The sequence below is a fragment of the Erithacus rubecula genome, assembly GCF_903797595.1.
Source record: "Erithacus rubecula genome assembly, chromosome: 8".
NCBI lineage: Eukaryota > Metazoa > Chordata > Aves > Passeriformes > Muscicapidae > Erithacus > Erithacus rubecula.
Genome location: NC_136659.1, coordinates 4,724,970 through 4,749,934, shown reverse-complemented (window position 1 = coordinate 4,749,934; position 24,965 = coordinate 4,724,970). Strand labels below are relative to the sequence as shown.

General features: G+C 41.3%; 2 protein-coding genes across 5 annotated transcripts in view; both read right to left on the bottom strand.

The window, feature by feature from the left end:
- KANSL1L (KAT8 regulatory NSL complex subunit 1 like) overlaps positions 1 to 9,595 on the bottom strand; it is a 64,044-nt gene extending 54,449 nt beyond the window's left edge. For 2 of the 4 annotated variants that reach the window (XR_013774890.1, XM_079311184.1), the window contains exons 1-2: positions 9,276 to 9,595; positions 2,223 to 3,340 (exon numbers count right to left, since the gene is read on the bottom strand). Coding sequence is in view for 2 of the 4 variants with exons in the window: in XM_079311184.1 (XP_079167310.1) it covers positions 2,223 to 3,310 (1,088 nt within the window). In the remaining 2 variants the exon portion in view is untranslated. The remainder of the gene's footprint in view (positions 1 to 2,222; positions 3,341 to 9,275) is intronic. The other 2 variants (XR_013774891.1, XM_079311185.1) reach the window with 1 other exon arrangement.
- A 193-nt stretch (positions 9,596 to 9,788) lies between these two features.
- ACADL (acyl-CoA dehydrogenase long chain) lies at positions 9,789 to 24,417 on the bottom strand. The gene is made up of 11 exons (XM_079311190.1): positions 23,963 to 24,417; positions 22,450 to 22,611; positions 20,146 to 20,283; positions 19,557 to 19,721; positions 18,637 to 18,703; positions 17,290 to 17,454; positions 16,604 to 16,705; positions 15,369 to 15,482; positions 13,258 to 13,385; positions 11,254 to 11,340; positions 9,789 to 10,458 (listed from the first exon to the last, which is right to left on the bottom strand). The coding sequence occupies exons 1-11, from the start codon at positions 24,034 to 24,036 to the stop codon at positions 10,365 to 10,367; spliced, it is 1,296 nt and encodes a 431-aa protein (XP_079167316.1). The 5' UTR covers positions 24,037 to 24,417; the 3' UTR covers positions 9,789 to 10,364.
- Between the last annotated feature and the right edge of the window lie 548 nt (positions 24,418 to 24,965).

Here is a 24,965-nt window from a genome sequence, read left to right as displayed (position 1 = left end):
CCTTTATTACCTAGAAGAAAAAGGGCAGCATTTTATCTATAAAGGCAAATCTTAGGAAGGTTGGAGAAACAAAGAAAAACATTCTGAGCAGAAGATAATGATAAACTCAAATAAGAAACAGCCTGTCCTCACTGCAGTGGTAATTCAAGCATTGCCTCAGCCTAGGCACACAGACAAGTCTTTTACTTAAATCAGGCAGTACTTTGAGCTTCTGGCCCAGCAGCACACCTCAAACGCCAGTGATTCTTTCCCTGCCAATGTAGCAAGGCCACTACTGCTGAACAACTGCTAACCAGTAAGAACATAAAAAAGGGAGAAGAATAGACAACCCAAAATAAAGGGCCACCCTGAGTCAGACTGCAGATCATCTTACCCAGTTCTGCCTCTTAGCAATAGCCGAGATAACAATGTTTCAACAGTGCAGGCACGGAGGGAGCAGCGCTTCTCCCAAACATTCCCTCAGCTGCCAGCACTAGCAGCTCGGGGATTTCCTGAGCCAAAGGTGATGGCTTTGAACTTAATAATCCTCTCTGGATTTTTTCATCAGTGCAAGAAAGTAAACTGAATAAGCCTTAAGTGGAAAGATAACTACCAAAAGCCACAAAAAGGAATAAATGTAAAAGACTGACAAGGAGAGTTAGAAATTCAAGTGTTCCCGGCAGGAAGAAAAATGAAAACCATGGAACTTTGCTCCAAGTTTTACATTATCCATTACTGTTCAGAATCAAGAATTTCTCAAGTTTTCTTTTTCAGTTCATGTAATCCCAAGTTAATAATCCTAGAGGCAGAGCTACTCAGAAGTTCAAGTATATGAGGTAGGAGAAGAATGTGGATACTCCTATGCTGGGGAGAGCCCAAATGATGCTTTTTATTAAAGTATTTCAAAATAATAATTATTTTACAAACTCAAATATTTAAGGTGATCCTAACTTAACTGACAAGTCCATTGTCTGGACTTCAGCACAATATTTACCATTCTGACAATAAGCAAAAGAAAATGAAAATCTTTTTCCCTGTTTTTCAGACCTACAGAGCTTAGAAGAACACAGTAGAGATTAGAAGCAGCCTTGCTGGACTGAAGCTGTAAACATGTACCAAGACAAGGCTTTTTCAATTTCAGAAGCTTCCTTCATTTCTTCTGAGCAATATGCTTTTCAGGAAGCAGAATGGGAAGTAAGTGTTAGGTACTTTTTAATTTATTTTTTCTATACACTCTCTAACAGCAGAGGGTATAAGGAAAGATGGGCAAACACAAACCCTGTCCTGACTATCTATAAAAGCCCATACGAAATGTGGGTGTCATGAAGCTCCAACCAAGCTGCTACATCTGTGTGCAGCTCTCTTCTGTATCACAGTCCTGACTATTACATCCCAACAAACCTTAAGACATGCTCGTCTCTTCAGCTTTGGAAGAGGAAAGCAGCTGTCTTTTCACTGCTTTCTAAAATTTCTTGACTGAAGAGATTGTGTTAACAGTGTAGCAAGGTAGAGGTAAATAAAAAAAAAAAAAAATAAAAAAGGTTGTACCATCATCAGAGAGCAATTTTACTATCTCCTCCTACCCACTACTGATTTTCAAAGCCACAGTAATCTGTATTGACAGGATTTCTGCCAACTTAAGATCCTACTAGTTAATTATATGAATCTCCCTTTGGCTCTTCCTGAAAAAGATACCAGCAATAATAAAAACACCATTGCTAGCTACATTCATAGTTGCAAAGTGACTTCAGTAAGCAAATTAACATTTTTAAAATTAGAAGTTAAAGAACCAAACTTTTTTAATACACCAACCACCAAATACTGGATGACTTGATACCCACATTAGATGATAATTTTTAATTTTTACTCTCTATCAAAACATAGTGGATTTCAAGACCCTATATTGACTAATTCTTAGGAAATCTACAGTAAAATTGAAATTATTTTCATTCTGGACCCCAAGTATTTACAGCATCATTTGAGTATTAGCAGTATTGACATAATACAAACTGATAGAGTGCAGTACAAACTCTAGCTCTTTGCAATCTAGTAAAGCAGCTGCTCCTTACATGCATTAATTAGTTCTCACTTTGCCAAACCTAGCTCACACTGTCAGTCTTGCTGATTTCAGTAAGACTACAGAGCAAGGTTACTCACACAGAACAGAATCTGCAGGTCTAGACCCTTCCATCCTGATTTATAAGTAAGAAGCACATGAGTCTAACCAGGAATGGAACACTTACTCTTCCACAGCTGTTCTTACAGTCTGTTCCTCCCCATCTTCATCCGAGCTGCTACATGTTGCATCAGAGTCCAGGTCCTTCTCCACTCGAGACAGCAGCCCTCCAGTAGAAAGTGCAAAGCCACGGATTTCACCTGGTGCAACGCTAACTCCGTTCTGTACATCCACACTCAAACTACTCTCTGAAGTAGTTGTGCTGTTTTCTGGCCAACCTTCAGTGCATCTGAGGGAGCTATTGCTCAAAAATCTAGCTGGCTCATGGAAAACCTTCATCCTCTGAAGCTGATGTTTCACAAAGCATTTCAGCTGCTGATCACAGTGTTTGATAACATGCTTTGCCAGGAGCATTTGTAAACGCTTCTGAGTTCTTTTGGCTCGACTGATTTCCATTTGTTGCTTAGTGACACACTGGAGTAAGCGAGCATACACCTCCTCCTGGGTGCAGCTCAAAATCCCTTCTGAAGGCCCGTGAAGAATTTGGTGCAATAAATCCCCTTTTATTGTTTCAGTGCAGACTTCCAAAGCCCTACCCAAAACCCCATTCTTCTTGTACCATTTACCATTTAAAAGTTGCATTTCTTCTGCATTACTGGATTCAGTTACGCTTGAACCTGAAAGTCTCTGCATTCCTGCCAAGGTTGGAGATGTGGTCTCTAAAAACGCTGCCCCTTTGACCTGTTGCTCAGGTTCTGAATGAGTAATATGACCAAATGATGCGTCAGCACCATTATGTAATGACCTTCTCATCTTGGAGCAGCCAGGCTCTCCTGCTTTTGTTTGCTTACCAGTTTTGTTGTTAAATGCAGAATTTGTACTCATCAACAAGACAGACTGATAGCACTTGGAGGATGGTGGGGAACCAAAATGCTGCACACTGAAGATCTCATTCCTGAGGGTGGGCTCAGCAGTGGGGAACCCCAGGACTGAGCAAGTAATCTGTGCGATGGAGTCCTCTTTTATCTTCTCTTCCACTGCTCTGGAATTTTCCATGCACAAAGTTGTATCAGACTCCATAGCTCTAGAGGACAAAGAAGGTGACAAGTGGATACCATGACCTTTTGTTGTTGCCTCTCTGAGGGCTGGTGTCATTATAGCTACGGCAGGCAGTTTACAGCAAACCTGAAAATAACATGGGCCATGTAAATTTTCTCATTTTCACGACACAATACAAATACAACAACTCTGTTAGATATTTCATTCTTTCAACATCATTCTAAAATTCCATAAGAAAGGCTATTATCTAAAGAACACAAACTATGCTGCCTCCCAAGTCAAACAAGAACACTCTTCCTTTTTTTTCTTTATTTCACTTAGAGGCTGTTCCATGTGCAATGAAAGCCTTTACGTCTCAGGGGAATGACTGTTCATACCTCATTTCATTTTAGATTCTATCAGTCTGAGAAATAAGACCCAAAAAGTTCAGGCCTGTCATCTAACCTTGCCCAAACTGAAAAACATGACCTTGACTGGCACTAACACGAAAAATATATTTACTGTAAATCTATATAAAGCAAGCATTTGATTAACTGTTATATATTCTTATAAATACACATTAGAAACCAATAAACAAGGCTAATGCTTTCAAAACAGAAAACTTCAGAAAAGTTCTGAAGTCTCCTACCAAAAAGAACTCTTTCCTATGCCTTTGCATACCACTCTTTATTCATCAGGCACTGTCTACATAATACATACAGATTATTTTTCATAACAGATTGAGAAAAGACATTCTCCTCGATAAATCCTTTTGCTTGTGGCTTGCCAATTAACAAAGGGTTCCCAAACTTAGGGATCAAAAGACCAATGTCAACCTTCACCCCTTCTTGTCAGCAGCTATGCTGCCAAGTCATACTGTATTCCATGCAGGCATCACTTGCACAGTACTTAAAGCTTTGTTTAGGAGATGGTTAAATAAACCAAATGAATGATTTAATCGAACCTGCAGAAGTCTGAAAGATAAATTCCTGTCAGCCCTTCATTAAGAAGCTAAAGCCAATATCAGAAACCATAAGAGAGCAGTAGTAAAAGTGAGTGCAGCACAGGAATGCCACAGTAACTTCTGTTGAACTGTGTACTAGTTGAGCAGCATTTCCACTGCCTTCCTTTTAATGTCTCCAGTTTCCTTGATCTCCCCAGCAACTGCCTAGCTCAGCAATTTTCAATGCACAGATCCCACAAGGGGTCAATGATTTTGAGACTACCACATAGAGATTTCAGTAAAAAATCTGTCTCAAGCCTTAGCTTATTTATAACTACAGGTTTTTTTACACTGAAGGTGCAAACATTAAAGTGAGATGTGGAAACCTAGGGAGCTGAGAAATACCAGTTTGGATACTTGCTCTATAGCCCTCAAAACATGAAGCAAACACAGAGAGCCACATACTCCAGCAGTGCCTTACCACTCTGTATACTTTATTCACCTTTCATTGATCCATGTGTACTTCATCCATAAGGTTTTCATCTTTGTACATGATCCTCCTAGCATCACTGGGACCAGGTTTGGTGTTCCTACTGCTAATTGTAAATTATACCATTAAAATCCCCAGGATCTTAACCTTTATAAATAAGCTAATAACTTCAGCCTAAAGAGGAGCTCAGTTATCCCCCTATGGATAGCATTCCCCCAGCTGTTCAGGAAGAGTCCCATTCTAGGATGAGACAAGAAAATGCACTTGAGAACTGGAGTCCCAAATCCTGAAGACCCAGGCATGCTCTCAGCACCTGGCTGACTCATGTCTTTCCTCTTGCAAAAGCTATCAGATCTATGAATTTGTAAATCCAAAGGAGTATGAATTCAGACACCAATGCCTCCCTGCCCCAACATAATGGCAAATAACTAAAGCAAGTCAGAGCAACTGTGCATGGCTAAACCATAAGGGGAGAGAACTGAACAGTTTCTATGTGGAATTAATGTGAGCTCAGGAGTCCCTGTGACTGACATCTCCCTGAGAATTCCAAGAAGCTCTCCAAGAAGAGCCTGGTATCTACATGCACCTAGCAATGTATTTATAGATGTTCCAACTTTACCACCCATCTCCCTTAGTCTGAGTGGTTTAACAGGCACAGGTTGCTACTCCTGAAACCCAGGAAATATCCACACACAGCAGAGCTGTTCAAGCAAAAAAGTACTTTGGAGATGTGGATCATATACCTGTATGGAGATGGAGGTTATTCAAAGAATGCTGTGTTTTAACTCCATCACACTCCCTCAAATACCATATATCCTTTTGGTACAGTTTCAAATTTCCAAAATCACAATGAATACCATTACCAGTTTTTTTTTATTTTTTTCATCTGGGGGACTTCTTTTTAATTCTCCTAGAGGAAAGAGGGGAAGAAATCAAAGTACCCTCATATGGAACACAGACACTGAACTAAACAGCATTGACAAATAACTAATTAATTTAGAGTGCCTGACCAAGTATGCTTCAGCTACAATGTAGCTAAAAAATAAGTAAAATGCTTTTGAAAAGGGGAATCACTCAATTAACCCCTTACCAAGCAACTTGGAAATTTTCATATAATGTGAGGCACTCAGGTGTGCTCATCTCACTACAGTGACATTGAAAAGAAGTTTAGAAAGCTGATACTGCCACAGTACCCAGCCCTTGGCATTTCTCCAAGAAGTTCACACACAATCAAACACACACAAAAACGTCATAGGTACAGGAGCAAAACAAAGCATCAGCTGCAAAAAAATTATAAACAAATTTTAGAACAAGCACTTGGCTTGAGAAAAGTTATGTAATTTACACTTTTACACATTTTATTTAATTTTGACAGAAAGCTGCAAAAATTATTTCATTCCACCTGTACTGGAAGTGAGTTTCCAAAGCCAAATCTGCTATCTTTGATGGGGGGAAAAATAAAGGCAAATAGGGAGGGAAAACAAGTACTGCAAAATAGTATACTGGAGGAGTATTTCATTATGGGGAAAGTTTTTTGTCATAGGTAAACCATTTTACAGATTTTTTTTTTTTTTCATTTTGTATTACTTGAGGTTTCAAAACCAGAACAGGTGAAATTCTGCTGAAGTGGCAGTTTGCTTTTCATCTACTGAATAAACACTCCACTTGAAAGACTACAAAGTATTAGTAAAAAGAAAAACTGGCATTAAATAAGTACCAGGGAAGGGAAGAAACAAGTACCACACATATACAGCAAAGCAAGTGATGTTTAAAGTGACTTTATGCTTATCCTCCCCTAATGCCTTAATAACCCAGGAGGATATAGCTGGGAATTGCAGTTTACTACAGCCCAACCTGCACCCTGCTCCCTTCCACCACTGCAGCTACAGGTTCCTCATCCTGCTCCTCTACTTCTCCCCCTCTGCTGATTTCTTCCTCCTCTCCTGACACTTCTTCATTGCACCCTTTCCCTACCAGGTTTACCTCAACACAATTTGCCTGAATCCTGAAACTTAGTGTCTTCATGCTGGTGATGAGCAGCACCCTATTAAAAGAAGCACAGCAAAAACCAGCCACACAGGGTGGCATTCCCTCCCTTCCCAGCTTCTGTTTACAGTCCTTTCACTTTTTGACTCTTCTCCCCCTTGCATAACACTATCACTTTGGTTACACAACACTGCAGACAGTGTTCTGGGGGATTTTTGCTTGGGGGGAGGATTGCTTTGTCTTTTAGTGGATTTTTTTTTTTGTTTGTGATCTTTTTGTTTCCAATGACAATAAAACTCCACTTGCATGAGGCTTTTTAAGACTCCTCTGTAGCAGCCTTCTCTCCTTGTAAATTGAGTCATCTTTCCTCATAAACACCTGAAATTTCCTGCTTGGTAATGAGATTCCCTGAGACAGGAAAAGATTTTTACATTTATTATTTCTTTTTGTTTTGAAACTCAGAAGCCTACAAACAACATTTCCAATTAATATGGCTGTTTCCAGTTTATTCACAGAATAACAGTGTTTCAGATAAGCCAACTTCCACTGTTTATTCCTTGCCTAGATGGCATTTCAAAAATACTGTATTTCAACCTGTTTTAAGGTCTCTTACAGACAACCTGCAGAAGAGAGAGCAGCTACAAAAGCAAATTGCTCCACAACTGCTGAAACCTGGTTTCCTACAGCTTTGTGCTGTCTGTCCTGTAATCCCCAGCTCCTCCTGGGCAGCCTTCCTGATAATCACTGGACAAAAATAAAGTGCTCTGGCAGACAGGCACTGCTGCAGTGCTGCCTGAGCCCAGTGCAGTGGGCAGGACCTGACCCTGGCAGCTTCTTCAAGCCTTGCCTGGTGGGAGACATCCCTCAGGTGAAACTACTGCTCCCAGTTTTCAGTAAAACCTACAGGATCATAGTGATTTCTATGAATAGCAAGAGCAGCTCAATAGCATAGTCTGCACTTTCTCATGGAATAGTCTGCAGCAGCAACCATAAAAAAGATATTGGTCCCACTGGGCATGTCCTGGTTAGAGTATGAAAGAAAAAGAGAAGAAGTCCATATTTAACACACCTGGGACCAGCCTTTAAAAGTGAAAAAAAAAATTATTTCCGTAGGCAGCTTTTGTTTTCACTTCAAAAGCAGACCAGTTACTCATGCTGTGCATTTAAGCATTCTAGTATTTTGTTCTATAAATAGACTGGAAAAAACCCTCATAAACCCAAACAGGATTATGTGGGGAGCCTCCACATTCAGCAGTGCTCACTGTGCAGGCACGACTTTCCAGACAAAACTGCAACTCTAGTGTTTTTATACCCCAGAAGATATAAGCACAAATTCCTCCTGCTTTGGGAAATAAAAACCAAACCACCCACAAGAAAACAGCACAACATCCTCCCTAAAAGGATCTCTCTTTGAACACTAAGAGATCTCCATTTAAGACAGACCACCCAAAGTTTCAATCATAAAAAACATCAAAAAGGAGGCACTTCAAGTGGAACTCATTAGTATTAATTTATGATAAAATCCATGACTCATTAAAATCTCTGAACAGGTTTGTTTTCCTCCTTGTCCAGATCTACTTCTGAACAGAGAATCAATAAAATTTCCAAGTTACTGCCATATCATCAGTTAATTCTTCTTCAGCCTATAACAGTATATTTGCAAAGCAACATCTGAAGTAATTTTTAACACACGTTAAATACTTTTTGTAGTACAATAGGTGCCTCTATAAGTAGGTCATACACATAAATCTCTCTAACATAAATATCTACAATACTTTTCATTGTAAAGTCCATATCAACATTTCAGTGATACTTTTGAATTTCAGCCTTTGAAGAGAGGGTGATAAAACCTGGTTTTAAATGAGACCCACTCAGCTCTTACGACACTATTTAAGATGACTGGAATTTAAGCTCCTCAGAACATTCCCCAGGATTTCAAACCACGGACCAATACAGCAGGAGAGCCCTAAGGCACACGGACTGCTTTCTGAGCTGGTACATCCATCAGCCTTTATCCAGCGTAACTTCTAGTATTGGAATAAGCACAAAAAGGAAGTATTTACCCTTCGACAAAAGGCATATTTTAATAATTTGGATTTTTTTTAATTGGCTGACATTTCAAGTTGAAAATTCACATTTTTAATTTGCTTCCCATTACAGAAGGTAGGTAGGGAAGCATGTAGGGAATACCTCAGCTACGTTCGGATGGGGAGATATAAATCATTTTGTGGAAGGCAAGACTAGCGCAGGAGGCTGCGGGAGCTGGATCTGCGCTGCTCCCCAGAGCTTTGCCAACCACTCCATCCGAAGCGCCCCGCTCTGTAAGCCTCGCCCGGGGTGACTCCGAGGCCAAGCAATGACGACGTGGCCGTAGGTGGAGGCTGATTACCGGAGGGAAGCTGCGATCCGCTGTTTAAATCCCGGGTGGGACGCGCGGGGCGGGCGCGGAGCGGCCCCGCCCCTGCAGGCGCGCTCGGGCCCCGCCCCCGCCTCACGGCCAGCGGCCCCGCCCCGCCGCGCGCACGGACCGTTACCGCCGCCCCGCCCCCACCCCGCGCATGCGCACCCGCCACTCCCGCCGCGGGAACCAACCGCCGCCCGGCCCCTCCGTGCCCCCTGCGCCTCACGGCGCCCCGCCGCGCCGCGCCGCGCCCCGCGCTTGCCTCCGCGTCCGGCGGCTTCTCCGCAGCGGCGCCGCCGCCGCCGCGGCCGCCGCCTCGAGCCCGCACAACACAGCGCCCGCCACGGCTCACACTGCCGCTCTTGAAGAGTCCGCGCCCAGCTAAAGCGCAGCGCGGCGGGGGGGGGCGGGGCCTCCCCCGCTCCTCAGGGGAGGAGCGCGGCCAATCCGGGGCGCCGAGGGGCGTGGCTCGGCATGGGGGCGTGGCCGCCCGCCATTGGCGGGGCCCCGCCTGACGCGAGGACACCGCCCTCCCCTTCCCCCCGCGCGCCGGGGCCGTGTGGGAGGGGAGGGACCCGCTCCGGACAGGGAAAAGAGCTAAAAACCCCTCCAAAACACACACAGTCCAAGCTACCATCGCAAATAAAAAACCCTCAAGTTCACCTACATCGCGTTCCCTCCCTCCGAACTCCCCCTCAGCGCCCTGGGATGAACACGGGCACAAAGGAAAGAAGCCCCTTTTCCCCGCGGGCTTTGAAGCAACCGCAAACATGCGTGAGATTGCATAGAAATGCTTTATTATGTTTATTTGACCAAAGTAATTAAAATAAGGCATTCCGGGTTAGATGTAAACATCGAGGTAAGCTGCACAGCAGATGGCTGCTGCACAGTGAGCAGGTGTATGGCAATAACAGCAAGAGTGTCAAGTTCTGCTTCTCAAGGGGAAATACACATTCAAAGTTACATTAATATTTAATTTTGTTTGTTAAGAATATGGCTTCTCTCGAGATTTGATTCTGAAAAGCGAGGTTTGGATTCCATACAATGGGTTCAAGTCCCAAGACCAAGCTACTCAATGCTCCAAAGATAAAATTGCCTTTCACTACTGCAACTCTCAACACCCAGAGTACTCTGTGTTGTACAAAGATAACATTCATTAAATATTAAATATTTTGCATGTGAGCACATGGTTATTACTGTTATTAGAGCATGTGCCCTAAGTGTCTCTTCCTTTAAATTTAGAAGATCATACAGCACATTTATTTTACTTACATTCTGATGTCTGATTTTATGCCATATGCTAATATAGAAAAGGATTCTGCACGACTCTGCCAAGTAGTGAGCATCTGCCCTACTTGTCACTGACAATGTCTCTAGCAATCAGTTCTTTCATTATTTCATTGGTACCACCATAGATTGGCTGAACACGGGCATCCACAAAAGCTCTGAGGGAGGAAAAAAACAAAACAAGGAAATTTTACAAACACCTCAGAATGAACATACATTAAAAAAAAAAATATTTTATCTTTAGAGATCCCTCTTATCAATGCATACTCTTCTCATTGACAAAGCAATTCTTATTTTCTAAGAGGCTTCAACTAGAATATTACAACTTTCCAGGGTGCTGTGCATCAGCCAGGAACTGGGTCAGTAAATCTTCCTTGATTTTTTATAGTGTAAAGTCTCCACTATTGCCTCTAATCAAACAAAAAAATAAAGCCCTATAAACCCAGCCTGTTGGCCTTCCTTTAATAAGATTACTCACAAATTATACTCAGTGAAAAGATGGAGGAATAAGTTATTTTAAAGCCACATTTCATACTCAAGCTATTTAAAGTTTTAAAAAAATCAAAACCTACTCAGTTAAATAATTAGCTTGCTTATAACAACTGCACAGCACTCCTGTTTTGCTATTTCTACTGTCAGATTATCACCTCTGTGACTTTTTTAATAAAAACAGCACCAAAATCTCTACTTAGTGTGTCACATGGCCTGTACACAAACTTCACAAACAAAAAAACAACCAGACAATAATTGCTGGACAGCTTATGAGCTATCTGGAGAATCAAAACAAAGCGTTCCTGCAGGCCTCTGTACAGTAGATTCCCTTTCAATCAAACCTGATAAGAAAAGGAACTGTGAATCACTACTAACACTAAACAACACACAGATTCTAAGGAAGTGCCTCATTTGACTTTGCTGCTGATCTTTCACCATACAATCTGAAATGTTACACTTACTTTGCAATTGGATACTCCCACATGTACCCCCATCCTCCGTGCATTTGTACACACTGAGTGGCTATGCTGTTTTGGAGATCAGAACACCTAAATGGACAAAAGCAAATCTGCTTTTAGAAGGGCATGATGTTGCAAAATGTTACAAAAGATATGTTAACAAGAAAAGAAACATGACATGACTAGTAAGAAATAAATACTGTTCCATTTAATGCATTAAAAATTTGTTTCCTTTATGGGACAGCTTTCAGAAAAGGCGAGGTTTCAAAACAGACAGGCTTGTTTACCTTTCTCACAGGCCAAGAGAATCCTTTTGTGAATCAAGTTGATACAGTCTCTTTTGCCAATTCCCTCAGTTTTGTCAGAAATTAAGAATAAACCAGGCTTCCCTCCACCACTGCCATAGCCACACCAGGATACTCTTTGAGCATAACCATCACCTGGGCATAATTTATTTTCTGTAATAAACTTTTCCAATAGCCTTTTCTGCAATAGCCTTCAATTCTAAAACACACTGTAATTCTTCAACAGCATTTGTTGACTGCTAAATATGTATTTAATAGCAAGAAAAAAATTAAATCACACTGGAAGCTGAAACTGTATTTAGAAGACATAAAAAAACCCCCACTCTCTAAGTGCATAGCTTTCAGTGGCAAAGGAAGAAATGAAAATGACAAGCCAATTGTCTTCTCCTGGAAAAATGGAATAATTTTCCCCAAACCATCCCTTCATTCATTTAAACCCTTACAGTTTATTATATCAACTGTAATTCTGCAGCAGTGTGTTACTGCAACTGTCTTTACTAAATACATTCTCAAATTCTTCTAGATGTGTATACCACAACCTGTCACTACAAGAAAAACCAAACCAAAACAAACCTACAGATTTTTCTCCAGATATGAAAGAGATGCACAAACCTGGCTTTAAAATCCTTCAAAGCTCTAACTCAAGCCACTGACTATACAAAAAGTTTGAAGGAAAATTCGAGAGAGAATGTCCTAATACACTAGAGAATAAAACAATTCTGCATTCAAGTATTTTCCAGACCATTGAAGTGAATCTTATGGAAGGGTCACAGAGACTCCACAGGAGAAAGAGGAAATCCACAACAAATCATGATGGTGAACAGCTGTGAAAGTGAGGGAGTTTCAAAAGCCTTGCTTAGGGAAATTTTTTAAGGAAGTGAGTCTGCATATCTCAGTTGGCATTAGTTGTTTCTTCCTCCTCTGCTTCTGTACCTGGTACTTCTAGGTAATCACTGCCAGGAGTAGCACTCAAAACTCTTCCTTCCATTGCAAATATTTCTGCTCATTTCCTCTATACTTATTTTGAAAAGACTAAAAGTTGTAAACCTGGGTATATTTCACAAATTTCTTTGTTCATGTCCCATGTGTTTTCCTTCTCCCATCTTTGCAGCAAGCTAAAACTATACAAATTCATGTACCACTACCTTAGATGTTTCCAGTTGTTCTTCTCTGGCAAAACTAAGTTAACATATAACACCATCTACTATGGGGTGAGGGAGAAGTAATTCTGGACAATAAAGGAAAGTATTGTACAGTCTCAGTTACTGCAACAGCTGTAGCCAAAACCAGATAGCTTTGAAAAACTGGCTAGGTCAAACTGCTACTGCTAAGTAACATTAACTAATGTATCATAGAGCTTCAAATCTATCTAAATTTGGTTCCAAATATTCAAATTTTGCTTTTAAAAAAACCCCAAACCAAGCCATATACCCCATTAAAAAAACAACAAAAAAGACACCCAACAACAAACTGCTAACAATAAAATATAAATTTTTGTCTAAATAACAATGGAGCACTTGCTTTGACTTAAAGCTAAAACAGAGGAGTGATCCTGTTATTAATGGAAGCCTATTTGAAAAGTATGCCTTTGTTTTGGAATTGCTCTGGTTAACCAACCCTGGTTTTCAATGTCACTTGGATTTTTGTTGACCACATCAGAGTTAGGATCATGCAACACTTGCAGATGACTGTCAGCACATACCAGTACTTTGCCATGGAGGCTGTGGCAGAGTCCAGGCGTTTATCTGCGTGCAGCTGCAAACAGTTGTCCATAAAAGCTCGGGCCACACAAATCTGTGTTTTTATTTCAGCCAACTTGTGCTGCACTGTCTTGTTTTGGAAGTGGATAGAGAGGATGGAGGAAAGAAATAAAGTACAGTTTAATGCTTAAGGTAGAAAATGCAGCATTTTCTAAAAGGATTGCTGTTAGAAATCACTATTTCAAACTTTGACTCTGTACATCAAGAGACACCATACCTTCCCAACAATTATATATTCACCAATCTTATTAGACAAAATTACTGCTCTTTACTTGTCAAGGTCAACTCAAAACATAAATTTAAGAGAAAAAGCACAAAAGAAATGGAAAACTAATTGCTAGAGAGCACATGGCAGGAAGCCCAGAGTGCTCTGTCAGTCTCTCAGTCCCTCAAACATCCTTTTACTCTGTAGAGCCATGAACTTTCCCAATTAATAACATTTCACCATCTATTGAATGTTTTTTCTAGGTATTCTTCAGAGTTTAAGCTACATGCAAAGAGACTGAAGCAAGAAATAAAAGAAAGTATAGACTATCAAAGTTTTTCAGCACTGAGTTCTGACACACTGGAAAAGAGGTCTAGATAGAAGTAGTAAAATCCATCATATGGTTATGTAAAACCAGAACAGGCAGGCATTTCTAGAAATGTATTAAAAAAAAAATTAAATCTTGCTTCCCTTGACAATAAATATACTGGACCAGTGTGCTAATACAAGGAAAGAATTCATTTCAAATGCTGCAATGTGGCATGACTAAATGAATTAGCCCAAGGCAGAGCTCTAATTGGAAAGGATTATTTATAATATGCACAAGCAAGTCATGAGCAGCAAAAAAACGAAATTGAACAGATATGCAGAAGTTCATTATTTTGGCAAAAATACTGTATTTTATGAAATTTGTTGTCTACCTGCTGGTGGTCTAGCCTAAAAAAGGAGATTATTTTGGACATCTCTGCACAGTAAACTACTACAAATAGGAAGCATCCCCTACCTACATTAAAAAAATTAAAATAAAGTCCTTTTGTGTTTCAGTCACAGAGTGCACATACTAAATTCCATTTGGAATTATGGATTCCTGAAAGTTAACTTTAAAAACAGATGAAGATCATAATCCTCTGAAGGACACCTAGCATTCCAACCTCTAAAATATCTGAGTTTGAGAAACAAAGTCTCAAGATGTAGAAATCAATTTTTTTGTTAATTATTTCAAAAGTATATAAAAAAAAAGAGGCAGGTAACATCTTTAGCCCATGTGAGTCAGTTCTACCCTATAAACCAAACATGCAGGAGCTTGGCCACCTTTAGCCCTAACAGTTAATGTTGTTGCCAGGAAAATTGTAGTATAGCAATCCTGTGGAAAGCAACATCTATTTTATGACTAGTGGAGGCACAACAATCTCAAAACTCAATTACCTACCCCCATCAAGAGTGAGCTCTGCCCACAGAGCATGATCCAACAGCTTTTCATGCAGTCACACAAACACCCAGACTGCTGCTGGCTGAGGAATCTCATTACAACATTCATAAAGCACTTCTGCACCACTCAGGCACTGCTGGCAGTCTCCTCCTCCAGCAGCCTCCAAAACAAATTTTTCTGCAATGCTCTGTGTCCAGAGGAAGACAGTACCTGCACAGCTGGCCCCCAGGATTCCAGGCACAGACAAATACAGGCAAGTATTTGTATTTCTAGGCAGGACCCTGTGATTAGGACCTCTGGCAGTAAAATGCAAGCCTAAGATCAACAAGGGAATTGTTCCTCAGCAGCAGCAAGGAGCCAGTACACTTCCTGCCTACCTATTTCCCTCTCAGAACCAGCACTGCTGGGAGGTTACCCCATAATCAAGGCTTTTCTGGTGCTTCTTTAAAATTATTATTTTTGCATTTCTAAAATTAATAACACCAAGGCAAAAAACAGCCACAGCCCAACAGTGAAAGCTTTGAAAATGATCCTCTCAAAACAGCCCCGTGATTTTCATTTGGTCACTACTCTACATACACAGCTGGGCAGCAAACATACACTAGAATCTGCACACAAACAGCTCAGTTCTTACTCACCTGCAAGTGTGCAATTGTCTTCCCAAAAGCTTTTCTCTGCTTCACATAATTCCTTGTTTCTTCAAACATGAATTCACAGCCAGCAAGAGCCATATCAGCAATTAGCAGTCTTTCCTTTTGAAACACAAATTACAGAATCCAGTTGAGTTAGTCCTACATTTCTCTGCATCAGATGCACAATTAGGACACAGATGTTCAATGATGTTCATTAAGGGAGTGGGAGCAGAAGTCACATAAAGTATCAAACCAGACATACTGCATTACTGAAATTAATGAGTAGGACAAATGCCATGCTGTCTCTAAGTATTTTGACAAAAGCACAGACATTTTGAAAAACATTGCCTCCTTGTCCTCTGAAATAATTCCAAAATTTCATAAACTGAGTTATAAGCTAGCAAGGTGTTTTGGCAGCTAAACAATTTCTTTACTTTGTTATATGAACAGAGTTCAATGTAACTTTAATATGCTTCTACTTGCAGAAGAGCTAGAACAGCAGTGCTAATTTCTTGAAAGAGAATGCCAAATGAATCAGAGATGTCCAAGCTATACTTAATTTACTAAGCAAAGTGCTTCCATACTAGAAGTACACAAGAAATCGTTGATATGTCCTTTTTAATACACTACCCTCAGATTTTTCAATAGCTGGGCTGTTGATTAAGACATCTGTCTTTGAGCTGGTGGAATATCAACACTTTCAGCAATGCCCAAAGAATTCTACACCTAGCACTGTATGGCTCTGGGGTTTAAAAGGCTGACCACAAGGAGAGCTTGTCTTGACCTATCAGCCTCTGGGAGTCTCTGCCTCATCACCACTGGAACTCAGGAGCTGGTAGTTATATGTGTGTTTTTCTGTATTTTTTTCTATCTATCTTTCTCCCTTTCTTCTTCTAATTTTCTTTTCATTGAACATTTTGGATAACATAACGTGGGATGGGTTTAAAGGTTGCTAAGTTAGCCTAAGTTAATGCTAAGGTAAGTGTTTGATGTTAATTGGATATTGCACTACACCCTTTGACAAAGTTCCTTGATTTTCTATATTTTGCCAGTAAACTTGTGTAACTTTGACCTCATGAGAATATCTGGTTACTATTTCCCATAGAAATGCCTTGGGGTTTCACAAAGGCATCCTGCTTCAGTGACCCAGGTGGCTGAAACAATACATGAACTTCAGGACTAATGACAAGAACTGTCTCTGTATTCTTCCTGCAGACAGCAAACACTCACATTCCTTTTACCTGAGGGAGCTCTGCCATCAGATAGTAGAAGCCTTTGTTCTCTTTTCCAAGCAGGGCACTGGCTGGCAACCGCACATCTTCAAAAAACAGCTCTGCTGTATCCTAAGAGGATTTGAAATGGACAATAGTTGAGTCTGACATCCCCATTAAAGCAATTTTCCCCAGATTTAGCCTGGAAGGATCCTCCAAAAGTCATCTAGCTTACATTCTACTCACAGCAGCTCCAGAAAAACAATCAGCAGAGGGCCTTGCCTAGCTAAACTTTTCAAAGCTTGAAAGATGAAGGCTCCAGGACCTCTCTCAGCCTCTGTGCAAGCATCAAATCACTTTACTGGTGGACTTTTTTTCTACTAAGAATTTTCCTTAACATAACTTGTCTCCTTTCACTCTGCTCCTCAAAGAAGGATCAGGCCCCACCATCTCTATAGCTAAACACATCAGTAAGATCCTGTTCTTCCAGGCTTCTTCAGAGTAAATGCATCCAACTTCCTCAGCCTCTCCTTGCACATCACACACCTCAGACTTCCACAGGCAAAACCAGGATACACACGTTGCACATTTGTGCTCTGAAGTCTAACAACTAGAATAGAACCATAGTTCCATCTTACATTTACTTAGAGTTTCCAGGCACTAAGTGGGTTTAGACTTTCTCCAAGTCTATTCCCTTAGAGGCTGTGTGAACTGACCTGAGCTTTCAGGCCGATTTTGTTCAGTTTACGGCCTTTGATGAAACCTTTGGTTCCATTTTCCACCAGGAAGAGGCTGATCCCGTGAGCGGGGGACCGCGCCTCCCGGTCTGTGACCGCAACCACGATCACCACGTCGCTCATCCACCCGTTAGTGATGAACACCTGCAACAAAAAAGGCAACTCAGGGAAAAGCAAGGTGGATAGAGGTTAGGAGAGATCACCAAGCAGCAGGAAGTAAAATTACATTGACACTTGCAAAGGTGATCTGAAAGGCAATGTTCAAGTGTCCAGAAGAATTTCAAGCTTTTGATATTAAGTGTTCTGGAACAAGGCAGACGTTGATCTGAAGAAGTGCAAAGTTAAAGAATGCAAAGATCTATTTCTTTTGTCTATCCCATGATAAAGAAAGAATACTGTATCAAATGTAGATATTAAATAAATACAGAAGTTCTCTTGTCTAGAAATTAAATTAGTAAGGTATAACACTCAAAACTATCAACAGCTTCTTATCAAAATTGCTTACTATTATCCTGCAGAACAATTGATGGGCCTGTCAAATGGATGCATCTTAAGTCCAGCAAAAGAAAACTTTCTATCCTATTTGGCTTCATTTGAGTGGCATGAGCATCTTTTTAGAACCTATGCATATGTATCTGCTTGCACACATTCTCACCACTGAAATTCTGCTAAGACCAAAAGTCTCTATCAGTACTATGTTAGCAGCAGCAGTACAAAAGAAGGCTAAGATATTTCATAGCTTTCAAACAAATGGCCTGTTGAACCCACACTCCCACTTCAACACTATTTCTGCCTTCTTATTTTTCATTATGGTAATGAAAAAACTGCTTTGCCACAGCTTGACAACACACAGAGTACCTGATGCAGCTGTTTTGGTTTTTTTTCTAACAAGACCAGCAAGCTCCTGAATAAAAATTCCACAGCTTGCATTGTGGCAACACAAGTTTTTACTCAGGCCACAGAAGATTTCACAACAGTAGTGTATATATTTTATCGTTATACAAAGAACCATACTGCTCATACTACACAGCACATTTTTCCCCTTTCCTTCACAGTTCAAGGGAAAATAAGCCTTTTAATAGGCTTATTTTAACCAAAACATACAAGCCCTCCCATATATCAGTTTATAAATTGCCTGCAACAGACATATCTCAAGACCTATTACAAAAAAGTAACTGGGACAAAAAACCCCACCTACAATATAACCCACACAAAAATCCAAACCAAAAGCAAAAGGACTGTGAGAGCAGTGAACATCCTGCTGCATTCAGCTAAATGTACTCAGTTCCTAAAGCCTATGAGCAGTATGTATGTCAGTGCACTTACCTTACTCCCATTAAGAATCCAGTCACTCCCATCTTTTTTTGCATATGTCCGTACTCCCTGCAAGTCACTAAAACAAAATTCAAAAGATCCTTCAAAAAATCATCCCAGAAGCTGCAATTTGTACATTGAATTCTATCCAGTACAAAATAAGGTAGATTTTATACCATCCAGCTATGGGCTCAGTGAAAGGACAGTGAAACATTGTGGAACAGCCAAGTGTAACAGAAACCACAAACACACTGTGGAAAAGGATGATAAATCTATGCAATCACACAGGATCATGAGGTCCCATTTCCCCATCTCTGCTTGTAGCAGGTGGTGTAATACAAACTCTGACATCAACAGGTCAGCATCCACCTCCACCAGTATACACAACAAATGCCAGATAAAACCATATTCTCTACACAGGCTCAATCCTGATCAGGAGGCTCTGTGAAAAGCCATGAGCAACATCTGTCATTTGGAGAAACATGACACCAACAGGTTTTGCAATTCATGTGTCTCTTTCTCTTTCTGAAAGGATTCAGAGCAAAGAAAAAACAAGGTGCTCTGTTCTACAGAAAAAGCTAATAGTAAAGCCAAGCCTTCTTTACCAAGGTATGTAATTTCCCACAGACTATGCTTCAAGTTATGAATGTGTTCACATGACAAGCAAGTTGGTAACTATAAATTCATACTGAAAAAGCAAATATAAAGCATATTTGCCCACAGTGGAACAGTGCAGAAATGGATTCTGAGCTACTATCTTGAAATGACAGAGCTGTAATAAAGTAATCTATAACAGGTTTTTCGAGTCCCACCTCTAATGTAGGGTAGACTTATCTGTAAAGTAACTAACCAGGAGGCTCAGAATGTTTTTCACTTGACAAATCAAAAGACAGCAAATAATGCTGAGACCATTGTTTTAGTATTTGGCTTACCTGCCAGCCCCAGGCTCTGTCATGGCAATAGCTCCAATGCATTTGCCTGCAACCATTTGGGGGATAAAGTGCTTAATCTGTTCTTCAGTGCCATAGTTTGCAATGTAGGGCATGACTATATCTGAATGAAGGCTGAACCCTGGGCCTGTACAGTTAACATACATCCTGGAAAAAAATGGGAGGGGGGAAGTTCAGAAAAAAGTACAACCAAAGACTTGAACACTGAACTTGCACCGTTACAACACAGACCCAACAATGAAGAAAACCCCACTACACAAAAGTTTCAGAGCTCTTCAGGCACTTTTACCATTATTTATAGAATTTAATTTCACAGCCAAGTATGTACATAACCTACCAGGCTAAAAAAAAAAAAAAAGCTTCCCACAGTCAGAAAGCCAGTGTTACTCAAATAATGATTCAGAATGCTTAAAACAGGAGGGATTTACATATCTGTAAACCACCCTTTCCATGGGAAAGATAGTATTTTTTGAAAGCAAATGTAGTCCATAATAAGGATAACTTATGGAAAGAAAATACAGTCACAAACAATATGATCACAGAGATTCTTCCTGAGGCATGTAGTACTCACTGCTCCTCCCAGACGATGGCTGAGGAGAGAATATCTGCTCCAATGCCTCCATGTTTCTCAGCAATAGCAACACCCAGCAAACCCTGCTGTCCAGCCTTTTCCCAGAGCTCCCTGCTCACTTGGCCATCCTTCTCCCATCTGCAAAATGGACACAAAGCCAGGGTCACACACTGAACTCCCCCACATGCTAGTGTTTATCTGTCACACTGTTTATCTGCTTCACACTGCAACTCCAACAGACAGTGTGAAGGTGCACAGACAAGGATATGGCACAGACAATAAGCTGTGGCCTAATTACAGAGTTTCTAATCTTCAAGTCCACAGATGACACCAGCATTACAGGGACACCAACTGTAAAACAAGTTGCAACTCCTGCTTCCAATGTGTAACCTGACAAGATTTCATTAAGGCTTAATTACACCAGACTGGGATTTAGGCAATTTAGCCCCAACCATCTGGATAATTACAGGCAGGTCTTTATCCTCCTAACATTCTATTTACATATGTACATTCACCCTCATAAAAAAGGAGTACAACACATCAGTATCTTTTGCCTTCAGATTTCTCTACCAATGAAAAATGCTTGATCAGAACTAAATGATACCACATTAGTCAGTTTTGTATAAAAATCTGGCCCTGTGCACTTCTTATGAGTCAGTACTGTATCTTGGTAAATCAATGCTTTAAGGTACTTTCAAGTTTGTGTAAATAGATAGCTGAGGCTTATCTGCTGACAGTTTCCACAGGAATCACCTTTTCTTGGAAAATTAGTGCCTCTTCATGGGGTTTGCAACTCAGTAGAACGTTGGGTAGCCATGAAAGGTCCAGGTTTTCTTTTTTTAATGCATTTTTCTTCAAATGCCACTATTTTAAAATTATATGGTAACTGGATTATATCAGAGATATTCCTCTGACACACCTGTGTGCAGCAGAGCTATATCATAGCTATTTATCTGCAGTTTATCAAGGATATTATTCTACACATAAAACAGAATCACAGAATGGTTTGGATTGGAAAGGACCTTAAAGCTCATCCAGTTCTGACCCCCTTTCATATGCAGGGACATTTTTACTAGCCCAGATTTCTCCAAGCCCCATCCAACCTGGCTTTGACCACTCCCAGTGATGGGGCAGCCACAGCTTCTCTAAGCAAGCTGTTCCAGTATTTAATCTGATTTACAGAGCTTTTGCTCCTACACTGGAAATCTTAAATTTATTTTTATCATCTTTGCTGTCCCCCTGATCCCCACTTCGAGGGACATTCCTGTCTCTACTTCACCCAGCACCAAAGCTTCTCCTCCTCACAATAATCCACACTTGCATTCACTGATACTACATTTGTATTTGATACTCTTCTCCTCAGCCCACACAACTAACACACTGTGCCTGAAGCCTCCTGGTTTGTTTAAAAGGTGTGAGAACACAGTGGCTCATCAGTCCCTGGAGTGATCCAAGAACACAAGTCCAACTTGATCCAGCCTCCCCAAGAAATGGTTGTGTCAGCAAGAGGGTAATTAGGATCTTCAGCAACCTCAAGCAGAGCCAATACATGTACACAAACCTGCCCTGGAAGTCCTTCCAACACAAAATGAGGGAAAACATCTGGTTTTATGGGCAAAATATGACTGTATAGTGGAAGAGCAAACTACTATTAGGTTGTAGTTTGAGGATTTAAAAAAAAAAACCTGCTACCCACCCTACTGTAAGCCTCCTGCTGCTCATTTCTGCCCCAGAGCCATGATGTTCCACCCACTCAATTGAGGAACCTTAGCTGTTTATAGATACACATGAGCTGTGTCAGGATCCTCTCATCTAGAAATTTCAGAATAAGCCCTTCACCATCCCTTGCTGTTTTCACTTCAAGTAAACTAGAAATTGCTTAAGACACAAATACAGCTTGACACTTTTGGTTCAAAACCATACCCTGAGTTAATTTCTTTCCTTTTTACCACTATAATGTGATTGGATATGACTAAAATAAGGGTAAAACCACTCTCCAGCTTTAGCTCAGTGGAACTGCAACACTTCTACTCTGTACAGAAAACACACATATTTCCACAGAAACAAAAAATAAAGAAATCCAAACAAAGATGCTTTCTGCAAGTTTCTTGGTAATAAATAACTCACCTCACCATGCTATATGTACCTGCATGTAGCCACAAAATCTATTGCAAGAGACACAGTAACACATGACCAAAGCATAAAAACTAGTAACATTAACATCCCATGAGGAGTAACACCACAAAAAACATTTTGGGGAAAAATGAATATTAGCAAACCAAGATGTTGAAGAGGTTATCTTACTCTGCATGAAAAGGCAGCACTTCTTCCTGAAAGAATTTCCTGGCACTCTCTCTGAAGATATCATGGTCTGATGAGAAGATCCTCCTGGTGCCTATATCCATCAAAGTTTTAGCTGAGGATGGTTCCAGGCGCTTTGTGCCATGCTGCTCTGTTTGCAGAGGACTGAAAAAAGATAAATTAATGCATCTGTTAGAACACAGGCACCCTATCTGCATAACTCTTGTAAAAGGGAGGAAACTCCTGTGTTACTAAAAAGTTCACATCTCAACTCTGGCACACCACTAGGTTTAAAGGATACCCATGATAAATATAAAGAACTAACAGACACTGCACTCCACTGGACTATTAATGGAGGTAAAGCAAGGCTGGTTTGTCCTTAGCACTTAAATTAAAAAGAATAATAATACGCATTAAGAAAAAAGAATAAAATTACCCTAATGAAAGCATATGTAAAAATAAAAGAATGCTTCAACAAAAAACCTGAAATAGTGGTAAATGTCAGTAGTAGAAACCACACAAGGAAGCATAATTATGAAATAAGAAAGAAGGGGTTACAACACTTTTGTAAGGGTTTGCCACATCAAAGATGACATACTACTTTAAGGCTGAAATTAAAATTCACTCCTCATATTTGTGCATTGAATTCTTTGACTTGCTTTTCTGCATTGCCATGAAACAGAAACTTTAAGTGCAGAGCTTAGTACATGGAAAAGGCATTGACTTTTCTCAAACTATTTTGTTAATCTCTCAGTACTTCCACACATAACTGCGTGTAGTCCTACAGAACTCAGCAGAGCCTATTTACTCAAAAGTCTTTATTTACTACCACATGTAGTTACTCAGGCTCTGCCAGGCCAATAATCCCCCTGAAACACAGACTCCACTTACTTCTAATAATATTTGGAAAAAATGAGTATTTTGTACCCTCAAATCCAGACACACAGTGACTCTCTCTGTGTGACTCTCTCAAAAGCTCCACTTAAATTTTAAAGCTGTTTAAGATGATGTTGAGCTTGATTTACGCCCAACCTTTAGTTTCATTGTGGCTCGCATCCCACATACCACACAGGGAAGCGCCTGGCTGTCCCTTAATCTCAGCCACAGTCCTGGGAAGGTGCGATCCCTCTCCTGCCCTTGGAACGCGGTGCCCGGGCAAGGTCGGGCTGTCACCTGCCGCCAGCACGGGACACCGCCGCCGGGAAATGGAGCAAAGGTCGGGACACCACGGGCATGGATGCGCCGGGTCTCGGCCCCGGCCGCCTGCCACGGGCCCCACACACAATATATACACGTATATATGTGCACACACCGCGCCCGTAAGGCTCCCGCTAGGCGTATACACACCACACGCATCCCCACCCTCCAAACACACAGAGGTGCCCACACGGAACGCTCGGCACACCCAGGTAGGCAAAGATATCCACCGCGGTTTTTACAGACCCCAAGCTCAGGGGAGCTCACCCACCGTCACCCTGCCGCCCCAGAGCTGCCCCCCGCGGCCGGCCCCGCTCACCTGGGCTGGGCGGAGAAGGAGCGGGAGCCGGCGGCTCGCAGGAGGCCGCGCAGGCGGAGCAACCGCGTCGCCATCTTACGGGACAGGGCGGGACAGGGGAGAGCCCCGCGGCTTAAGCCTGCGCCCGCCTACCTACGGCTGTCAGCGCCTTCCGGGCGAGGGCGGGAGCATGCCGACACGTCGGGATAATGAATGTTTTGATAGTGGAGCTTTGCAGTCGCGTCATGACAGGAAGCGGGAGCAAAGGTGACAGCAAAGCCACGAAGGGGTTGTGTGCTGAAGGCGGCTCGTGTGATGGCAGTCGGTGTGAGGGACAGCCAGGGTTCCATCGTCCTCCTTCGGAGCCCTCAGGAGAGGGGCTGTCACCCTGCCGGGGCGGCATGGCGGGAACTGTGCCCGCCAACTGAGCCCTGAGGGCCGCCCTCAGCGGGCTGCCGCCATTTTGCATTGGCGGGCCCGCCCCTCCTGCTCTCGATGGGTTTTGATTTACAGAACCTGACCACCAAAATAATTTAGCACGCTTTTTTTCTCTCTCTCTCTTTTTTTTTTTTTTTTTTTGGGGGGGGGGGGGGGGTGGTGTGTGTGTGTTTTGTTTTGGTTTTTTGTTTGTTTGTTTTGTTTTGTGACGTTTTTTTACCAACAATACCCTGATCTACAAACTGATAGATATAACTGGATATGCATAGAGATCTGATAAGTAGATCTGATATCTAGAAAGTATGTGTTACCAAACATCATTAAATATGGGGTTAAAATTATGTATACAGTTCTCATAATTGGGGTTTTACACACTTCCCTTTCTTCCTGTGTGGTGCTGTGGAACTTTGAGGAATTACCCTCTGGAATCATAAGATGACACATCAGTGAAAAGGAAGTTTTGAATCTTGATGTTTGTTCAGAAATAAAACAAATTCTGAAAAGGATCAAAGTGCAATGCAGGTTGGACCAGAAGATATTTTTCAAAACTTCATCATTTAAACTAATCCTTTATTGGGAGTGAATT

Bases quoted from the DNA above. Each gene is read 5' to 3' on its own strand.
- ACADL (XM_079311190.1), bottom strand. From the start codon at position 24,036: ATGGCGACGCGGTTGCTCCGCCTGCGCGGCCTCCTGCGAGCCGCCGGC. The intron at 16,706-17,289 runs GTCAGTTCACAC...AAATCCTCTTAG, and splicing joins AAATCGGCCTGAAAGCTCAG to GATACAGCAGAGCTGTTTTT. The intron at 11,341-13,257 runs GTATGTGCTGAC...TTGTCCATTTAG, and splicing joins GCCTCCATGGCAAAGTACTG to GTGTTCTGATCTCCAAAACA.